At 38.6% G+C, this 21109-nt stretch overlaps 2 protein-coding genes across 3 annotated transcripts in view; one reads left to right on the top strand and one right to left on the bottom strand.

Moving 5' to 3' along the window:
• The window catches only part of LOC141441837 (organic cation transporter 1-like), a 38863-nt gene that overhangs the window by 4197 nt on the left and 13557 nt on the right, over nt 1–21109 (bottom strand). Inside the window, 5 exon segments of the mRNA XM_074106720.1 lie at nt 1643–1774; nt 2618–2780; nt 2782–3228; nt 5900–6035; nt 7166–7286. Of these exon segments, the coding sequence (XP_073962821.1) occupies nt 1643–1774; nt 2618–2780; nt 2782–3228; nt 5900–6035; nt 7166–7286 (999 nt within the window).
• Nucleotides 10867–20649, top strand: LOC141441838 (uncharacterized). Of its 2 annotated transcripts, none has more exons than XM_074106722.1 (9): nt 10867–11090; nt 12716–12829; nt 13344–13458; nt 14276–14361; nt 15814–15865; nt 17161–17345; nt 19111–19268; nt 19482–19610; nt 20451–20649. In XM_074106722.1, coding segments are annotated over exons 1-9 (984 nt in total). In that variant the 5' UTR covers nt 10867–11089; the 3' UTR covers nt 20595–20649. The 2 variants fall into 2 exon arrangements, with proteins under 2 accessions (XP_073962823.1, XP_073962822.1); XM_074106721.1 differs by having other exon boundaries at nt 10871–11086.

Raw genomic sequence — 21109 nt, 5'->3', positions numbered from 1 at the left:
GAAATTATTTTAGTTCAATTGATATGGACCTCCGCAAAAGTAACGCCTGATTCAATAAATTATTTAATGGCAGTATTATTTACAGAGTGATGGTTTAGCAATGGGATCACCTCTGAGTCCATTAATGGCAGATATTTTTATGGATTACTTTGAAAATAGGTACATAGTGGGTAATAATAATATTGTGTATTATTATAGGTACGTTGATGATTTAATTCTGTGCTGGAGGGAAGTATGAGACAGCTCGACTTGTTTGTAAATGGTTTAAATAACAAACATGTTAAAATAAAATTTAAAAAAGAATTAGAAGAAAATTTTTCGTTAAACTTTTTGGATTTGACAATTATTAGATTTAATAATAAACACCAGTTCAAAATTTACCGAAAACCCACGTACAGATGCCGTGATACCAGCATCGTCTAATCACCCGTGGCAGCATAAATTAGCAGCTTTTCATTGTTATGTACATAGATTGTTAACTGTACCTCTTTCTAGGGAAGATTTTGATTTAGAGTTAAATACTATTTATCAGATAGCGTTGTCGAATGGTTATACTAAATCAATGGTCAATAGTTTGGTTCAGAAGAAGCAGGCACGGATAGTGAATAGCATGCTTTACGCCGTGTTACCATCGCAGTCTTCTAACAAATATAGGTGTAGCATTTCATACGTTGGTCGTTTGTCTGATAGAATTTGTGGTATTTTAAAATCAAACAATGTTAAGGTAGCCTTTAAGACTAACAACTCTTTGTACTCTAAACTTTGTAACCACAAAGAGAAGGTAGATAAAGGAACTAGATCGGGTGTATACAAGCTCACTTGTAATGACTGCAGTAAAGTATATGTTGGTCAGACAGGACGCAGTTTTAATGCTAGATTTAAAGAGCATGTTTCGGCATATAGGAATGAGCATCCTGATAAGTCGAATTTTGCCAAACATTTGTTGGAACTAAATCATTCTTTATCGGACTCCGATTCGTATGAAGTGTTACATTATTGTGGCAAGGGGTTTCGTCTCGATGTTTTAGAATGCATGGAGATAATTAGATACAACAGTATGGGGTCTATTATTAATGAGCAGGTAAATTTAGTTTCATCTCCCTTGCTACGGCTTGGATCTAATTTCAGCAATGGTAGTTAATAAAACATGCCTTGACAGTAAATAAATAAAAAATCAAGGTAGTTTTGAAGGACGAATAATTTGTGGGTAGTTTTGTTTTGTTTCATAAAACGTATGTGGGTACTTGGGGAGTTACAGTGACAAGTTAAAACGGTGGTTGTGGTTCGTTAGTCTAACAACTGGTAGCATGGTGTACGGTTGTGTCACTCTGAGGATGAGCTCTGTTTGAGTTCGAAAACGCGTCAGTGTAGTGTGGTGGTGGTGATAGATGGGTTTGTGTGATTTGTGTGTGTTCTTACAGTGTGGAGGTGGAGGAACTGCATGAACACGCATATTTTGCATAAGCTTAGCTATCGTAAGGTCGCGGTGAGCAAGGAAATTATTTTAGTTCATTGATATGGACCTCCGCAAAGTAACGCCTGATTCAATAAATTAACATATATAACACACACACACACACACGCGCATACTCTCAAACTTTTGCATTAATAATATTATTAGGATCACTTTTTATGTTTTTACCTTCTGGCACGAACAAGCAGCAGAGGCAAGCGAACCCACCAACGCAACTGAAGATGCATAGCACCCAGCGCCTGCCGAATCGTTCCATGCAGCGCCACGCCAGGAAGTAGGAAGGCAGTTCCACTGCACCACCTGGATTGAAGCACTCTTTGTAAAATCCAGTGTTCAAAATTATACTACTCTAATAAAAACAGGCCTCTCGTTCTGAGAGGAGGCTTGTAGCCAACATTACGTATATAGGCTGGGATCATGATGATGAAAAAAATCGGGCAAGTGCGAGTCGGACTCGCGCACCGAGGGTTCCGTACACATTTATAGATATGTAAGTAAACGGGAATCGTGTCTTGAAGATATTTCTCAATTTTTCCGAGTGATTTAATACATCCATTGTATGCAGAGCCCTTATCTTAAGCAAAATGTACGCAGTGTGGGGTCAGATTATATTGGTCATTGATATTTACAGACGGACATAAAAAATCAATAATTTCAGACTTTTCTAGCTGGTTGTGTTATAATAGCTACCTTCATACCAAATTTCATGATTCTGAGTTCACGGAAAGTACCCTGTAGGTTTTGATTCCCTTGCGAGTTTCGAAAATTTGCGGAAATTTGCAGCATAAACGGCTGCATCTTTTGATTGCGTTGGCTTAGAAGTTTGATTTTTTTACAGCTCCAAAAGACAGTAGACTTCAGTATTTGATATAAATTTCAGCTTGATACCTCCACGCGTTCCCGAGAAAAAGGGTCTAGACAGACATACAGACAGACGGACAAAAAGTGATCCTATAAAGATTCCGTTTTTTCCTTTTGAGGTACGGAACCCTACAAAACAGGAGCTACTTGGGCTGATACCCAAGTAGCTCCTGTTATGTTATGCTTATACTTAAAAAAAATACAAAATTGGGAAGCTATATTTCTAGATTTCGTAGTAATAACTTTGACGACTTAAAAATAACAGTACAGTAAAATACTTACCAATAAAAAAAGCTAAATAGTCATCCACTCCTAAATTTGGTGTATTATAACTTAAACTATTATAAACGACGCCTAAAGACACCCAGTTAAAAGTAACTATAAAAAACTTTTTTCTTATATTAGGATATCTAAATATATCTAACGGGGACGCTTTACAGTCCCCCTTCTGAGTTTTGTTCATCTATTATTTTATCTTCAGCTTTTTCTGGACTTTCTTGGAACATTCTGTTGATGAGTTGAACTGATTTCTTTCTTATAGTTACAGGTGACTGTCTATACGCTATTTGTGTTGTTTTTTGAGCGTCTACATTGAAAGGGCATTCTTCTTCATATGTATCTTCAACTGTTAAATCTGTAGCATCAGTATTTCTTTTAAGTTTGCTTCTTTTGTTTACTATTTCTGCTACTTCTAAGGCTATGATTCGTTCTAAGCTATCTGGTTTCGGAATATTTTCTTCCGCTGGTTTAGGCTCTGGTTTGAATGTAAGCATATTGCTTATTCTTCTGTCTATGATTTCTTCTTTCGTTGTGAGAAGAGGAAATCCCGGCACGTGTCCATTTGCATTTGATAAGATTGTAGCTTCCAAGTCTTCTTGGTCTTTAATTTTTCTCTGAAAAAGAAGTTTTAATATCAGATACTTTTTTATTTATTTTGATTGTCTTTGTTAATTAAACATTAAATATTTCAAATTAGAACTAGCGTGAGACGTATCAAATGTCCTTCTCCGGGACTCAAACTATCTTTATACCGAATTTCATTTAAATCGGTTTAGCGGTTTAGACGTGATAAGGTAATAAACAAACAGACTTACAAAATTGTGCACTTATAATATTAGTGGGATATGTTTAATGTTTATTTGGGCAAAAAACGGTACAATATAGAAAAAAAAACTTAAGAAAATAAGACTTAAACGAAACATAGACCAGCAAATATGCCACTATTAAAAGCATACTTCTACCGCTGTCCTCAAGCTAAAAGGCAGCTGACAAAAACAAGTTTTGGAATGGAGCCGAAAAACACGGTAATTATTTTAAATCGATGCTAGTTCTTAATATTTATAATTCAATTTTGATTGCGTTGGCTTAGAAGTTTGATTTTTTTAACAGCTCCAAGGGACAGTAGACCTCAGTATTTGATATAAATTTCAGCTTGATACCTCCACTTCTAAACGACTTTTTGATACCACAGGGGACAGAAGAGCTGGCAGTTTCCTCGCACAACGTTTCAGCATTGCTATACAGCGAGGACATGCTGCCAGCATCTTTGGGTCCATGACGCGGGGGGTTCCATTTTCTTACATATTTTTTGTAGGTTATATCATGTACAATGAAGTTTGTATTCTTAAATAAATGATATCTATTCAAAGATATAACTAGCATCTATAATTAGATAACAGATACTTATTACTGTTTCTACCGCAGGCGAGAAAACGTACTATGAGCAACCTTCATGTATTTCTCAATGTCATTCTAAAACATGATACAACAAGTTTTATTGTCATGAGTGACCACTAACAGCCCGTACTTTAATTTTTTTTACTAAGAGCAAATGATAAAAAAGTGCATCGGACAAAATATATACTTCTTCAATGTTCGTTTTTTCGCCTGCCGAAGAAGCAGAGTATAGCATCGATGTCGACTGCATCTCCAAGCTTGATTTTGTCACGTGGCAGCCTTTTAGCATAGCAATCGAATATATACGACACACAAAGCGGAACATAGTGATAGAAGCTGCACTCATCTGCGAAGAAATTAAACGGTGTGAAGTTCCCAATCCACCCTGGGCTGGTGTGGGAACTACGCCCCAAGTCCTCTCATTATGGGAGGAGGCGGTCGAGCGAGACGTCACGGCTGGCTTTCGTTTCGAGCTCAACCTAACTTGGAACCGTGGCTTGGTTTGAAACATGTCAGACATAAGTACCTTATTTACAAATACGTGGAACATTAATTTAATAAAGGAAATTAAATTAATTAATGCGAAGGCAAGCAGTTTATCATATTACTAACGCATGTCAACATTTTATAGTTAACTGCAGAATAATGGTAAATTATGTACATCGGTAAAAACCCGTTACAATAATAAAGGATAATAAAGTGCACTATACAAAGTATCTATTAAGCCAATACTAGAGTTTACCCGCGGCTTTGCACGCGTAAGCTATTCGGTCTGGTAGTTTTTTTTATTTTTTATTCGACTGGATGGCAAACGAGCTAGTGGATCTCCTGATGTTAAGAGATCACCACCGCCCATAAACATCTGCAACACCAGGGGTATTGCAGACGCGTTGCCAACCTAGAGGCCTAATTGGGATACCTCACGTGCCAGTAATTGCACCAGCTGTCTTACTCTCCACGCCGAAACACAACAGTGCAAGCACTGCTGCTTCACGGCAGGATTAGCGAGCAAGATGGCGGTAGCAATCCGGGCAGACTTTGCACAAGGTCCTACCACCTGCAAAAAAAATCTATCCTTGAGTAAGATCTACACAAATTCAGAAACATTTAGAGGTGTGCTCCCGGGTTCGAACCCACGACCCTCTGCTTGAAGCTATAGGTCAAACCCCTAAGCTACCACGACTCTATAATTCTAAATACATAGTTGAAATACCGCCCGTGCTGTGTCCGGTTTTAAAATAAGGTGGACCAATCTCTTCCCGTGGATGTCGTAATAGGCGCCTAAGAAACTTGATGCGAGAGTAGCAGCATTCTCTAATACCAACTAGGTACGAACTACGGACTCCAGCACTGTGGTTTGTAAAATAAGTTCTTTGTAAAAATTTCATTTTTAATACAAGCCTTTTTTTGCTGACTACTTTTTGTTGACTGTACTTGTATTGTCACCCAAACTACATTTGCATGGCAAATTTCAAGTCGATGCCATCAACCGTTGAAGAGTTACGTCCTGTGGAGACAATCCGGGCCGGACTACCAGGATGTCACTACTACTTTATTGTATTGTCACGCAATTTACATAAGTATACCAAATTTCAAGTCAATCCAACTACTGGAAGTTGGTCGAATTTATTTAAATAAGTTAATTAACTTGCAAGATTTGATTACAGACAGACCTGACAGACAAACAGACAACGGGACAAGTAAAACTAAATAAAAGCTTATAATAACAAGCGGAAACTACCATACTTTTTTCCCTAAAAAGTCGTGATGAATGTTGTCTGCAGATCATTAACCGACGATTACAACTCAAGAGTCGAGAGTATATATGCTGGAGAGAGAGAGAGAAAGAGAGAGAGATACTATGCTGTAAAATTAAATTGAACTCACGTGGATCTCTAGAAGGAAACCTCTTGGCAGGATGATGCTGTTCCTCCTGGCGATGGTTATGAGCACCTTTTCCGCCTCAGCAACTCTTCCTCGGCTCACCAGCCACCGAGGAGACTCTGGAGTTATCCAGAAAAATCTAGAAAATCACAAGTCATCAATTGTCTTACGAGATACATAGAAGAACGAGGCTCACCGACATAGCCAAGCGAATTAGCTCGTTAAAGTGGCAATACAGTACGGAGAACGGATGGCTGTTGGGGTCGAAAATTTCTTGAATAGGATGTCCACCAACGAGATAGACGGATGATCTGGTTAAAGCTGCGATATCACGGTGGATGCAGGCTGCTTCCAACTGAAGCAACTGTAGGTTTATGGGGTAGGCTTATGTTCAACAGTGGACGTCTTACGGCTGATATATCGATGACATGCTGATATTTAGTTTCACCATCCATTGATTAGCGTTAACTGGCGGTTAGGTGTGATGCCATCTCTATTTGTTTTGTTCGAATAGACGGAGACGGCATCACATTTAACCGTCGGTTAACACTAATCAATGGATGGTGAAACAGCCCCTAAATAAATTAAATTTTACTTTGAGCCGTGATAGCCTACTGTTTTGGCCAATGGCCTCCCAATTAGAGTACCGTGGTTTCAAACCCAGGCTCGCACTTATGCGCGAATTTTAATAGTTAAGTAACAAAAAGGTCAGATACTTATACACATTCACTCAAATAAGCCGCCCCGCGTCATAAGTACTAGGCGGAAAGCTGCACAATAAAGGTTGAACCGCGATGGACAATCTTTGCAGCAGAACGACCCAGAGCGAGTGTCAAGATCAAGAACCGAAATTGAGTTTCTAATATCTATAAATACTAGTGTTAAATGAACTAAACTGCGACCTTACGATAGCTACGTATATCCAAGAAATGTTGTTCCTGCAGTTCCCCCACCTCCACACTGTACGAATACATACAAATGACACAGACCCACTTAACCAGAGCTCATCTTCAGGGCAACACAACCGTGCTACCTGATGTTACATGTTTTTGTGTGTATTTGGTGGTGGTAATAGATGGGTTTGTGTGATTTGTGTGTGATCTTACAGTGTGGACGTGGAGGAACTGCTGTTGTGTGTTCATACATTTCTTGCATAAACGCAGCTATCGTAAAGTCGCGGGTGTGAATTAACTGTTTCAGTTCATTGATATGGACTTCCGAAAAGTAACGCCGGATTCAATATACTAGTGTTGATTGAACACTACTTACCCATACAAAAGTATGAAAGGCAGGCTCGTCAGCAGCGAGAGGTGGAACCAGTCGCGGACAGCATAAGCCAGAAGCGCCAGCAGGCACATCCCAGTCGCGAACATCATGCCCACTACGATACCTGTACAAAATTGAAATAAATATACAACGTGTTATTTGAATAGTACAAATTTATGAACGAAGAATACAGAAAGATAACTAAACGGGCTCCCTCTTTCATAGGCCAGTGCAGCCAGGGGCATGGTACTCAATACGCTGGCCGCGTTACCCCGCTGCACTGCGAGGCTCAGTCTTTGAGCGAAGAAAATGCCTGCTCTGAGGTTGCCAGAGCCCTAATTAGTTTGTTCAACAATACGGTATTTGACTATTTTGTATATGTTTTATAAATTAAAACTACACAATGCTTGTTGTCGATTAGAAAAATTTTTTAGCTACCTTTACAAATAACAAAGTTATAAGGGTTTGAAATTCAAGATTAGACAGAGAAAGACATACTGGCATGTGACGTCACACGCCAGTACCGCCATACTTGCTGCATAGAGAAAAGCGTTTGAGAAAGAGACAGATATATAGATTTTTCAAAAAATCACTATAAATCCAATTTTCAACCGATTTAAATTTTCTCTTCGCTAAACACAATCTGTTTATCTATATTTTCATAATAATATTGACATATGGCAAAATCAGCAGTTGTCAAATACCGTATTTGTTTGTTTGACAACCACAGTCCAAAGAATTCGATCGCAAGTGCCGTAAAGGTCATTCTGTAACCATTGTACCATTATTAAAATCTTCGATTCGCGCTGTCATCGTTCATCCACCATTACGCCTCATATTTCGTTTTATAGAATTTTTTTACCGTACAACGGCAAAACCTACTAAACACTGGCAAAATTGTCCTCCAATGGAGAGAGCCATATGTTTCTAAAAAAAAAGTGCCGTAAAAAGATAATTCTCCAAATCAATCCATACATTGATCGCTCGCATACACTAGTGCTGGCGGTTGGTGCCATTTATCGCAACTATTAGGTACATACACATCACGACTCCTGCGTTCCAAAGTGCATTGTTCCAATGCTAATGTTCGCATACTTACGTAAGCCATACTGTAATGTTTGTCCGAATTATTGTTTCTCATATTTTTTCCCCACTAAAACCGTAATTTTTTCTGGAATTTTTAAATGTTCATCCTGTAGAAAATTTTAGATTATTATAATTCTGAACAATTATTGGATTCGGAGAAAAAGAGTTACGACAAATGATACACTCTGACAAACATAACATTGTGACTTTCAGCAAGTATGCGAGCCGATATGGATCCTTGTTATATAAGCCAGCTGCAGGTACGGTCAAGGGTAGGACCTTTTCAAAATCAATTTCGCTATGATTTATTTATCAGATGTATGGAATGTCAATACGACATCAGTAGCACAAAGATTTCACATTGGTAGTGATTCAGCTTCTTTGACTGTCAAACCGTACCCGTTGTCAAATTCTCAGCGTTTACGGACCACTGAAAATCTCCAATAACGTTGTTGGAAGCTGCAAAATAACGTTTTGCGCTGCACTGTAAACTTGTTTTCTAGTATACGATTTTACTTGGATTGATGACGGTTAATATACCCAAATAATAGACTAGAAAATGGAGGAAAGCAGAATTGTCACCCTCTCAAGCAAATCTGGTGATAGACGACTCAAAGAAGATCATGAAGATCGAGCGAAGCTCAAGACTGGCCTCGATTAAGATGAGGAACGCCCTCTACTCCTAGGATAGGAGGACCTTACGTCAAATTAAGTCAAGTTTCATTCACGAAATAAGGTAAGTAATAGCTGTGGTAATAGAACAAACACTAAACGCGGATTTTTAATCTGATATTTAAAGGTGTAAGATGCTGTTATAAAATTTTTGAATTTGCAAAATTCAAGATTATTTTATTCTTTCCACATTTGCCAGAAATCGACTTCCCATTAAAAAAACTCTATTTCTTAATCAAGATAAAATATTTTAATTTACTGATGAAATTATTTACTTTGGCATTTACACTTTGATATATTAATTTACAAAGAGAGTAATGTTTTCGTATGCATAATGGGACTTTTGGGACAATAATATGATAAAAATATTAGTGCCACTTGTCCCATGGGACTACTGGGAGTAAATCGTCTCAGTTGTCCCATCAATGGGACAACTCAATGGGACTAGTGTGATAGACGGTTTATTTCTTGTCCAGAGGCCGTATTGGCTAACCTTTCTGACGCTCGCGATCGCAATCAAATGCCAGGTTTCGCATACAAAAACTGTCATTTGATTGCGACCGCGAGCGTCAGAAACGTTAACGGACTCTGGTTATTACACCCGGGTTTTTAAGCTATGGGCTGCTCGACGCGAGACGTCACTCAATGCTCCTGCGAAACTCGAAACTCGAAGTTCGTGTCGTGCGGTCCGTCTGACACTTATACTGTTTAATACGAGAGCGAGAGGGACGGTACGAACTTCGAGTTTCGCGTTTCGTAGTAGAACTTTATATAATACTAGATTTTGTCCGCGACTTCGTCTGCAAATAATTCTTTATCGCTCGCTATCCCGTGGGAGATGTTGAATTTTCCGGGAAATAAACTATAGTACCTATGTCCTTGCCAGGGGCTCAAATTATCTCCTTCCCAAATGTCATCTAAATAGGAGCAGCGATTTAAGCGTGAAGAGGTAACAGACAGACAGACAGACCAGAGTTACTTTTGGATTTATAATATTACTAGCTTAAGCCCGCGACTTCGTCTGCGCGGATCTAGGTTATCGCACGGTGGCGCCCTCTACCGGAATAAAAGGTATCCTATGTTGATCCTTGGGGTTCAAAATATCTATACACCAAATTTCATCAAAATCAGTTCAGTGGTTTCGACGTGAAAGCGTAACAGACAGACAGACAGACAGACAGAGTTACTTTCGCATTTATAATATTAGTAGGGATTTCTAGCGGGCCCATACCTTGAAATCCCCTGAAAAGTCACTTTGGCAATGACGAAACTTTGTTTACATTTTTTCCGTGGGATTAAAAATCCGGGTTTACAAAAACCGATACGGCCATAATTACAAAAATATATACACGACCTTAATATTCAGTTAATAAAGTCGTGGACACATAATTTTGAAACTTTGGCCGTGATTTAAAATACGCCAGAATCAAACGTCCGGGAGCCGGTCGCGCGCCACTGTGTGAGTATTAAATAGTTGATTCACGTTTTAAATAGCTGTTTAGAAGCTGTTTAGATTGTTTATAAATTCAACGTCAACAAGAAAATACTTATATTATAAATATCGTACTTTGAACCCGGATATCCTTATTATAAGACTATCTTTTACCCGCGGCTCCGCCCGCGTTGGTATTCAGTTATCGCGCGCTGTTCCATCGGGAACTATGCATTTTTCCGGGATAAAAAGTAGCCTATGTCACTCTCGGGCCCATAAACTATCTCTACGCCAAAAATCACGTCGATCCGTCGCTCCGTTACGGCGTGAAAGACGGACAAACACACAAACACAGAAACACACTTTCGCATTTATAATATTAGTTTGGATGTAACTTAGCGACCGACGGGATGCAGTTCTGCAAAAATGACAAAACAAACTTACATTTACCGCTATGCCAACCTATTACACATATGCATTGATGATATTCCGACCCGCAAATATGTAAGTTTGTTATTAAAGTTGCTGTGCAAAACAGAACTGGTTTAGTCTGATGTGCAGAATGACTCAATAAAGACGTGTGTTAATTAAGGCCAGTTCGACAAATTCAATATAAAAGATTTTGAAACGACACATTAATGCAGTGAGTTCGCAGAAGAATAATTGTAGCTTTGGTTTAAAAATTCTCATAAATAAGTGACGTGTTCCAACTTTAGTGTTTTAATATTGAACAAGTAAGTAAGTAAACTTGAAGGTTAAACAAGGTTTATGGATAATGTTTGTTCTGTATCTATAACTAGTTTCTTCGACCAAAGACTGAGCCTTGCAGTGCAACGAGGCAACGCCGCTAGTGTCTTAGGTACAATGCCCCGCGCTGCGCTGCCTTTGGAAGAGGAAGCCCGTTTTAGTTAATTTTATGTGTTTTTTTTTATTTTTATGTAAAAATTCATTGTTTAAATAAATAAAAATAGTTGGTAATTCTCAAGCAAACTTAGGCGTTATAGTTTTCCTTGTAAGTTTGATATACCTACATACTTACTACCTTGTTTTGTTTCAAAATTTTCAAAGTATTAGTTAGCTTTTAGAGGGTGAGAAAAAAGTCACACCCCACTTTACGTCCATGGAAGGTACCCTAAATATTTTTTTTGTTGTTGAATTATGAATTATTATGAATTATATACCCTAAAAATAAAAAATAAATATATGGTGAATTTGAAAGAAAACTGTCACTTATTAAGTTGATTTTACATGTAAACAAAACAACGTCAATACTGGTCTCTTAAATATTGAAATTCCCCCATTAAACTATCTAAACATTTACATATCTGAATTGAAATGCACTAGTCTAGTTTGTATTATAATGATAAGGTATTTTTCGTAACGGCTACGGAACCCGCCTTGGGCGTGTCCGACACGCTCTTCGCCGTTTTTTCGTTTTATTTTTTCCAAACATTTTAACAAACGTAACTTTCAGTGCGCAACTCCGACTTGCACCTGGCAAGTTATTTTGACTCACTGCCCTTTTTAACCGACTTCAAAAAAGGAGGAGGTTATCATTTCGTTTTTTTTTAATGTTTGTTACCTCAGAACTCCGTCATTTATGAACCGATTTGAATTTTTTTTTTGCGTTCGTCTAGGAATGCTTTCAATTAGGTCTCATAAGCACCAAATCAGGATCTGATGATTGGATCCTTGGGAAATCGAGGGAACTCTTCAAATGTTGTGAGGACACCTATGGTAATTTTGATATATTTAGTAGTAACTCGTGCATTTGCTCTTGAAAATCATCATAAATTTGGTGAAGTGGAACTGATGATGAAGACCACAGTTGAACATCGAAGTTACTACTCAATAACAAGTATTTCATGGGTTGGATTTCAATTACTTTAACACTGTTGCTAAGCAATTTATGCTCCTCGTAATGCATATGGTGGAATGGAATGGGTGGTGAAGCACCAGGACTCCTCAATAATAAAAGTCTTTGCATCGGAAAAAGCAATCTTTTGTAAAAGGTGACGAGCAGTTGACATTAAACTATTGTATCATAGATTATTTACACTAAAAAGGTTGAAAAAAAAATATTTTATTTTTAAAAATTGAACCGACTACAAAAAACTATGAAAATAATTTTCTACCAGTCTGAAGTCGGTGCCTCAGCCAGCACGAGCCAGCAGGAGGGATTGAAGCCCAATATGTAGTGCTTAGGTGAGGTAGGCGACTATAGGTCCACTCCTGCTGGCTCGTGCTGAGACACCGACTTCAGACTGGTAGAAAATTATTTTCATCGTTTTTTGTAGTCGGTTAAATTTTTTGTTATACATTTTTTTCTTGATTGGATTGAAAATATCTATCTTCTCATTCAGTGATGAAAAACTTCCTCATCATCTTTATTGGGTTGTGCGTGACAGTAACCGCCGTGCCACAGTCTGCACCCTCATATGATGACGATGACTTCAATCTCGACCCCGTCCAATCGAGTAAGTGTTACAAAAATCTTCAAAATGTATTTTCTTCTGTAAGTAGGCCGCAAAGGGCTATTTTAAATATTATTTTTAAACGACTAAAAAAAAGAAGTAATAGTAATCGTTTTTAACCCCCGACGCAAAAAGAGGGGTGTTATAAGTTTGACCGCTATGTGTGTCTGTGTATCTGTGTGTCTGTCTGTGGCTCCGTAGCTCTTAAACGGGTGGACCGATTAGAATGAGGTTTTTTTTATTAGAAAGCAGATTTTCTAGCGATGGTTCTTAGACATGTTTTATCAAAATCGGTTCAGCCGTTTTTGAGATATTAAACTTTGAAGCGACAATTTCGGGGTTTTCCAACTTTTTGTTAACCAACACGTCATTAGAACCCATTTTCAAATCAAACATTACATTGCAATTATTTTAACTTGATACTTTATGCTAGACAAAAAAAACGATAAAAAAATTACATGGTTTAAATCTTTTAAGTTTACGCTGATGTTTGCAATTTTCCATTTGTAATTTTCAGAAGACAAGATTTGCATCACCGAAGATAAGAGAGAAGGCATCTGTGTGAACGAAGCCACCTGCACGGAGGCGTTCAACGTCGCTATATATGGAATCTTCGAAGAAAGTGATCTTAGGTATCTAGGCTACATACAACGACTTTACCTACATAAGTATGAACTAAGACAATTACTTTGCTCACCCGCGACCTGGTGATATCTAGTGATATCTACGCTTATGCAACATGTTCGTGTTCATGCGGTTCCTCCACCTCTTCACTGTGGGAGCGCGCATGGGTCACGGGAACCCATCTGTCACCACCACCACACTACACTGACGCGTTTCGAACTCAACCAGAGCTCATCTTCAGAGCTCCAAACCTAAGATAAAACCGATTCAACGTGAGACTCGCAATGATGCCTTGCCATCAGATCTTTTTAGTTTTATTTATCATTTTATTTCATGCTCATTTTGCCTTTTTTTTTCTTCTTTTCTGTTCTTAAAAAGTAGTTGCTGGTATATTTTTGATAGTGACTAAAATATGCTAGCAACAATGCAGCCTTACCCGGCTCTAGAGTAATAACTTGTTACACTGTGGGACGGGTGCAGGCTGAAAATCACCGCTGCAAGTTTCCTTTGCTCGGAGCTTATGCCATTGCCACCTGCTTATGTTTTTTTTTATTGTGTAATTCTGTCTTATTTTCTGTGGCAATAAATGATTTTATTAATAATACAAATGTTTGTTCTCGGGTCTTGTATGTTTAATATGTATTTATCTATATAAGTAAGTTTATCCGTTGCCCAGTATCCATAGCACAAGCTTTGCTTAGTTTGGGACTAGGTAAATTGGTCTCCAGTGTCCCATGATATTTTTTTTTTGATATTTAAAGAAAAGATTGGAGTTAGGTGAAAGGTGCTGGTAAGGAGTTCACTAAGGCATGACTTTTTTTTCAGAATCGGTACTTGCCCAGGCGAACAGTGGTGCTGCGTGCATCCAAACATGTCCATGATCACGAACACAACACTATCTCCGACGCGAGGTAAGTAGTCTTCAACAGTATTGCAGGTGGTAGGACCTAGTGCAAGGTCCGCCCGGATTGCTACCACCATCTTGCTCGCTAATCCTGCCGTGAAGTTTCGGCGTGGAGAGTAGGTAAGACAGCCGGTGAAATTACGGGCACTTGAGGTATCCCATCTTAGGCCTCTAGGTTGGCAAAGTATATTTTCGGAGAATGTGCTTCGGAATTGCACGACCTTATTCCACCTGCTCCTTTCTTCCACAGGTCGACCAGAAGTAGGCGGGGTCTCCACCCTTACGTTGTCAGTATTCCAAAAATCCGCACAAAGCGTTTTCGCTCTTCCTTCATCAACCGCACAGCAAAAGAGTGGAATTCCCTGCCTGCGACTGTGTTTCCTGAACACTACAATTTGGCCGCCTTCAAGTCTAGGGTGAATGAGCATTTACTAGGCAAGCGTGCTCCATCGTAGGCCTCATCTTCGCTTTCCATCAGGCGTGATTGTGGCCAAACGCAAGCCTATACTGTATAAAAAAAAACACCTGGTGTTGCAGATGTTTATGGGCGGTGGTGATCTCTTACCATCAGAAGATCCACTTGCTCGTTTGACATCCAGTCGAATAAAAAAAAAAAAAAACCTCACGCCTTACGCCTTCGCTCAAATATTAGCTGAGCTCGGAAATAGTGAACTATTCATATTTAATTAACAGTATACTGTCATGTGTAGAGTAGATATTAATGTGGATGAGAAATCCACAGATAATATCCTTGATAATAAATCTTTAAACAAAACGAAACTTTAGAAAGACAAGAGAATAAATAAAGAAAGAGACATTTGTTTTGGTTCCATCAGTACCTTACAAATAAAATGAAGTTTATTGCAAAACTAGTACTGACTAAGCTTTTGAATGTGGATGTATTGTCTAAAGAGGTTTATTTTAATACTAAAACCGTCTGCAACGGAGATGTGCAGAATTGCCCAAACACATTCGGTAAAAAAAAAGATGGGGGCCCTTACGAGGAATTCTTGAGCTGGTCAAATGGTTCAAATTTCAAATCATTTATTCAGTAAATAGGCCGCAATGGGCACTTTTACACGTCATTTTTTAAACTGCCAGCGCTTTCGGAAAGACCATCATTGCCAAGAAGAATGCGCCACAAGAAACTTGGCAGAAAGTCATTTTTTCATAATAAAATAATTACAAATAAAATACTTAAAAACTACAGTACTTATACAATTAAAGAAAAAAACACAAAAATAAATAAATAATTAATATCGTCAGTTTTAAATATCGTAAAGAAAATCCAAGTTAAGGCAAATTTTCAGCATCCCTAAGGTTTCGGCTGCTCCTTGGTCAGTCTGTCAGATCAGACAGGAATTTGAATATTTAAACTAAAAATTATGCGCTTGAAATTAGAATGTTTATTGTAGCATAATTAATGCCACGATATTAATGATATTTTTTGTTATTTCAGGCTGCAGAACTGCACTAAAAAACTCGTGTCCATGGTGTGTTGCTTTATACAGGCAAGTAACTGTGCATTTTAAACTACAAACTAACCCTCAGTGGTGACCCCATGCTTGTTTCTCTTTTACTGTCTCATTTATATAATAAAAACAAGCTTTTATAATCGGTTGTGCTATAAGAGCTCCGAGTACTTTTAGACCAAACTTCCAATTTCAAGGACAACCGGAAGCGACCTCATAGGTTTTGACTTCGCAGATTTCATGGAAACATCTTTCTTGAGAGTGTTGATTTAGGCGTTTGATTTTTTTCCCCGGTTGATGGGATAAATCTGAGTAGGTATATAATATAAGGGGGTAGGTATAATATTTATATCTGCTCTTCAAAAGGGATAGAGAACTATTGCTAGTAGAGCAACAATACTGTTCAGTGGTACCACGAGGAAAGGCAATTCCTTCTGGCCTGGTGGAACAAGTTGGTGGTGGAACGAGGAATAAGGGAAATAATTTACTGACCCTCTTAAAGATTTTAGTAAGCCCGGTATTCTGAGGGGCCTTTAGTTACCTACTCAATTTTCTTTTTCGTCGTTTCACTTTTGAGATAGTGGTCGTCAGTTCAAATGTTTATAACCAGCTTCGCTATCCGCCGCTCGTCTCTGAGTTGCTTTCCTTGAGCATGCGAGGACGGGACCGATTCGATCTACATCTAATAGGCAACGTTCCAGGCATCCGAGTGAAGTCTATCCTAAATAAGCAGCCGCTATGTTCAATACCACTCGGGATATGGGCCCAAAGAGAGTAAGAATTCGGGCCTGTAACAATGGATGTCAAGTGGCATTAAGCCCAACTACCGCAGAGTGAACACATAAGTACGGAAATTCATCCGTGACACTAATAATCATCATCATCATCATCATGTCAGCCGAAAGACGTCCACTGCTGGACATAGGCCTCCCCCAAGGCTCTCCACTCAGACCGGTCTTGTGCTTTTCGCATCCACCGCGATCCCGCGATCTTAACCAGGTCGTCGCTCCATCTTGTTGGAGGCCTACCGACAGCTCGTCTCCCGGTCCGTGGACACTAATAATATAATAACAAACACAATACACAATATTTTAAATTACATAATCACAATCAATCAAAATCAAAATAAAGTAATTACATGTCAGAGTTGGTAGTTAGTGGGTTTGTTAGTTTGTAGTTTTGGTACTAAGCAGCCTTTGCTAGCACCACATCTCAAAGGCGTCTATTCGCTTCTTTCCACTGCATGTTCACACACAACACTCACACAGCACACAGCAGGCTGTCAGGTGTCATAATTAAGACTAAAGGAAGCTGATATTTTTGTAACGTCACAGAAATAATCCGCGCACCAACGCTCCCGAGTTGTACTGCGGCGGCGCCGTCGTTGGCTCCCGATTCGTGCTGACAACAGCTTTGTGTGCGCTCTCGCATCGGCGGTCCGACGTGTGGGTGCGGCTCCCGGGCGGCTCCAGACAGTACCCCGTAAACACCACCGTGAGGCATAAACAGTACCATTCCGGTGAGTTTATTGCCAAGAGAGTACTATTAAATCCCAATCTTTGCTCAGGGACTAGCAGTGCTAGAAAGCTGTAATTTTGCACGAATATATATGTAAACTATGCCGACAAAATAGTACATTAAAAAAATCCAAAAAAAATTTTTTTTAGAGTAAGTATCTCCCATAGACGTAATGTGGGTTTTTTTTTCATCCAATCTTGTAGTGTGGATAGGTCTCTTAAAACCATTAGGGAGTTACTAAAACGATTTTTCGATTCAGTGACTAGTTTGCAAATTATTCAACTTTAAAGTGCAAATTTTCATTAAAATCGAGCGTCCCCCCCCTCTAAAATCTAAACCGGTGGGTGGAAAATTTGAAAAAAATCAGGATGGTAGTAAGTATATCAAACTTACAAGGAAAACTATAACGGTTAAGTTTTCTTGAGAATTATTAGTAGTTTAAGAGCAAATAGCAGCCTAAGGTATACAATATACCTAAACTTGGAATATTCCGTACAAAATACGAAATCCTTAGAAAAATATTACTTCATTTTTTCGTAATGGGTACGAAACCCTATTTCGGGCGTGTCAGACATGCTCTTGGCCGGTTTTTATTTTTTGTTAATTGTTTTGTATTTGTGTTTATGGCAATAAAGCATATTCTTATTCTTATCTATACTAACTAATATTATAAACAGGAAAGAGTTGTATTTTTGTATGTATGTTAGTTACGGATAAACTCAAAACTATCGATTAAAAAAATTCTTTCTCCATTAATATGCTATTATTCCCGAGTAACATAGGCTATATTTATCACGAGAAAAAAATAGAGATCCCTACTAAAACTTCAATAATGTAATAGCCGAAACCATGATAGAACAAAAAAAAAAACATTAAAGAGTATTTAGTGTCTATTAAAAATCCGCACGATACTATTTTTTTACATTTTAAAAGTTGATGGAAGTGCCGATCATGTTATCCATACCATTTTACTAATCCTTTTCCAAATGAATCATTTGATATTAAAGACTATTTAAATACCTGTAGATTACTTTTTTAATTATTCAAATCGGATATTCCATTTAAAATATATTATGAATATAAAAACGGTTTGGATGCTTGTTACTCAATCACGCAATAAAGGCTGAATGCATTTACATTAAACTTGGCGTACAGATAGACAAAGATTTACATTAAGACACAGGATAGATACTTAATTGATATTCCGGTAATGCGTTCCTGTGGGAAAATATTTTAGGTTTAAACAAGAATCGAGAGCCCTCAGCAATCAATAGATGGCGTTGTGAGAGCGAACGTGGTCCTTTCAAATTGATACCGTAACTTTTATACAAGCCAAACTCTAAGCAATTTATTTACTGCGTTGCCATGATTACAAGAATCGTAAGCTATTTCTAATGCAGGCGAAGCCGCCTAACTAGCTTTTGCAGGTGGTAGGACCTTGTGCAAGGTCCGCCCGGATTGCTACCACCATATTTGTCGCTAATCCTGCCGTGAAGCAGCAGTGCTTGCACTGTTGTGTTTCGGCGTGGAGAGTTAGACAGCAGGCATTACTGACACTTGAGGTATCCCATCTTACGCCTCTAGGTTGGCAACCAGGGGTATTGCAGATGTTTATGGGCGGTGGTGATCTCTCATCAGGAGACCCACTTGCTCGTTTGCCATCCAGTCGAATAAAAAAAAAACTATCCTTGGTCACGATGCATCTTGGTTCTAGCGTGATACAGTCTACAGGAAATTTTTATTTTAACTGTATTTTTTCATTCTAGGAACTAAAGAACACGACGTAGCATTCCTGCTACTGAATGAAGATATCGAATGGCCCGAAGGGAAACAAGATAATCTAGGGGCCTGTCTTGGACTCAGAACTCCTTTACAAGGCGACTGCGTAGCCATAACCTTTGACGATTCTGACCAACTCAAGTTTGTAAGTTAATTTGAGATGTGAGGGAGATTAATTTGCTTATTTATGAGTGTTAGATACAATGACATTCCCATTGGGTGTTTAAGTCTCAGAATCCAGGTCCTGTCAGAAAATCTCTCTAAAAGATAATAACCAATGTAGCCTGATGGATTATTGACTGTTGTACTGACGTATAGAATATTTAGAAATAATCAAGGCTGGTTTCGTTACTTTCAGACGCCCTTGACGGTAACAGCAAAGAGCTGTTCACAACAAGGCGCAACTCACGACGCTGCTTGTGGCCGCGCCATCACCAGTGGGGGCTGTTCTGTTGCTCCAGGGTCACCAGTGCTGTGCCCATCCGGTGTAAGTTTGAACATCTCTAGCTTAACCCTTTCATCATGTCAGCCGAAAGACGTCCATTGCTGGACATAACACAGGCCTCCCCCAAGGCTCTCCACTCAGACCAGTCTTGTGCTTTCCGGATCCACCGCGATCCCACAATCTTAACCAGTTCATCGCTCCATCCCCTTGTGCTTAATACTTTATGGCAGATTAAAGTTTTGCTCTCGACGCAGTTTTGAGGGTGCATAAAGATCAGAATAAGCGTGGTATTGACAAGTTGATTCATACTGGTTTGACTGCAGAGGGAGGTTTCATGTGAAACTATGACCGATTGAGGCTTGTTTGTTCGTTTTTACCCTACGACTGTAGAGCATTTTGGTGGTTTCATTTCAAACTCATGACCATTTAGAGCAAAAACAAATCATATTTGCAGTTTAGGCTCCGTTTTCTTGGCATTGTATAATGTGTATACATAATTTTAGATCCTCTTTTTGTATTTTTTTAAAGTTAGTTTTCATAGCTCTACACGAATTCAGCGAGGAATTCACTTGTTTCAACTTGCCAAGAAAAGGGTTAATAAAGTAATTTTATGATTGTAAGGCAATTTTCCTAAGTCTTAATACCGATTAAGATATCTAATATAAGTAGAATTTTTTTTACTGCAGTTGGGTATTGACTTTGCGTAGTGATGATTCATGAGCGATTCACTTTGTTAAATGCTTTCGCAGTGACCTTACGAGTATACCTATTACTAAGTTTAAAAGAAAAACGTGCCAGTAAGCCACAAAAACAACGGGATACATTTATCTCGACAAATTCCAAGGTTACTTTCTTAATTCAGTGTTTATTTTTTCATTTCAGTCTGATGATTCGATCATTGCGGGTCTCGTCAGACAGGTGTGCAAGCAGGACGCCACCCTGCTCGGCTCTCTGATGCCATCAGGGGAGTGGATCACCGAGCAACTGACCAACCTCACACTAGCCCCCACCCGATACACTATTTAACTGTAGAACAATAATCGGTACAATAAAAATAAAATTAGGATTACTTTTTGGAGTCTTTTTGTATTTTTTATTTATTTTTTTGTTACTTTTACGGTCATCCCATGAAATCAATATGTTTCACACGAAAACACTAGCTGAAACATTTCAGCAGGTTCGATTCCCAGCGCTGGTCTATTTTTCTGGTTTTTCTGTGCATCCATTTTTCAGCTTGTGAATTCGTGTGAAATAAATAAAAATATACTCACTGTCTCAGGCTTTTTATTCCACAGCATTTCTTAACGCGACGAACTCGACAGACGTGATTCGAACCTGTGTGTCTTGTCTGTACGCTTCAGCTATGCTTATGACTGTACCGCTCCTTTTCCAGTCAAGTCATCCGAAAACGATAATCACTTATATACTGTTAGATTTTGGTCCTTGAATCAGCAATCTTGGCTTTTTCCATCAAGTATATTCAAAGATGACTTTTTACAAACGAACAATATCACCATTTTGAATCCTAGGCGTCACAAGTG

This window comes from Choristoneura fumiferana, chromosome 24 (genome assembly GCF_025370935.1).
Source record: "Choristoneura fumiferana chromosome 24, NRCan_CFum_1, whole genome shotgun sequence".
In the NCBI taxonomy this organism is placed as follows: Eukaryota; Metazoa; Arthropoda; class Insecta; order Lepidoptera; family Tortricidae; genus Choristoneura; species Choristoneura fumiferana.
This window is presented reverse-complemented; position numbering and strand designations above follow the sequence as displayed.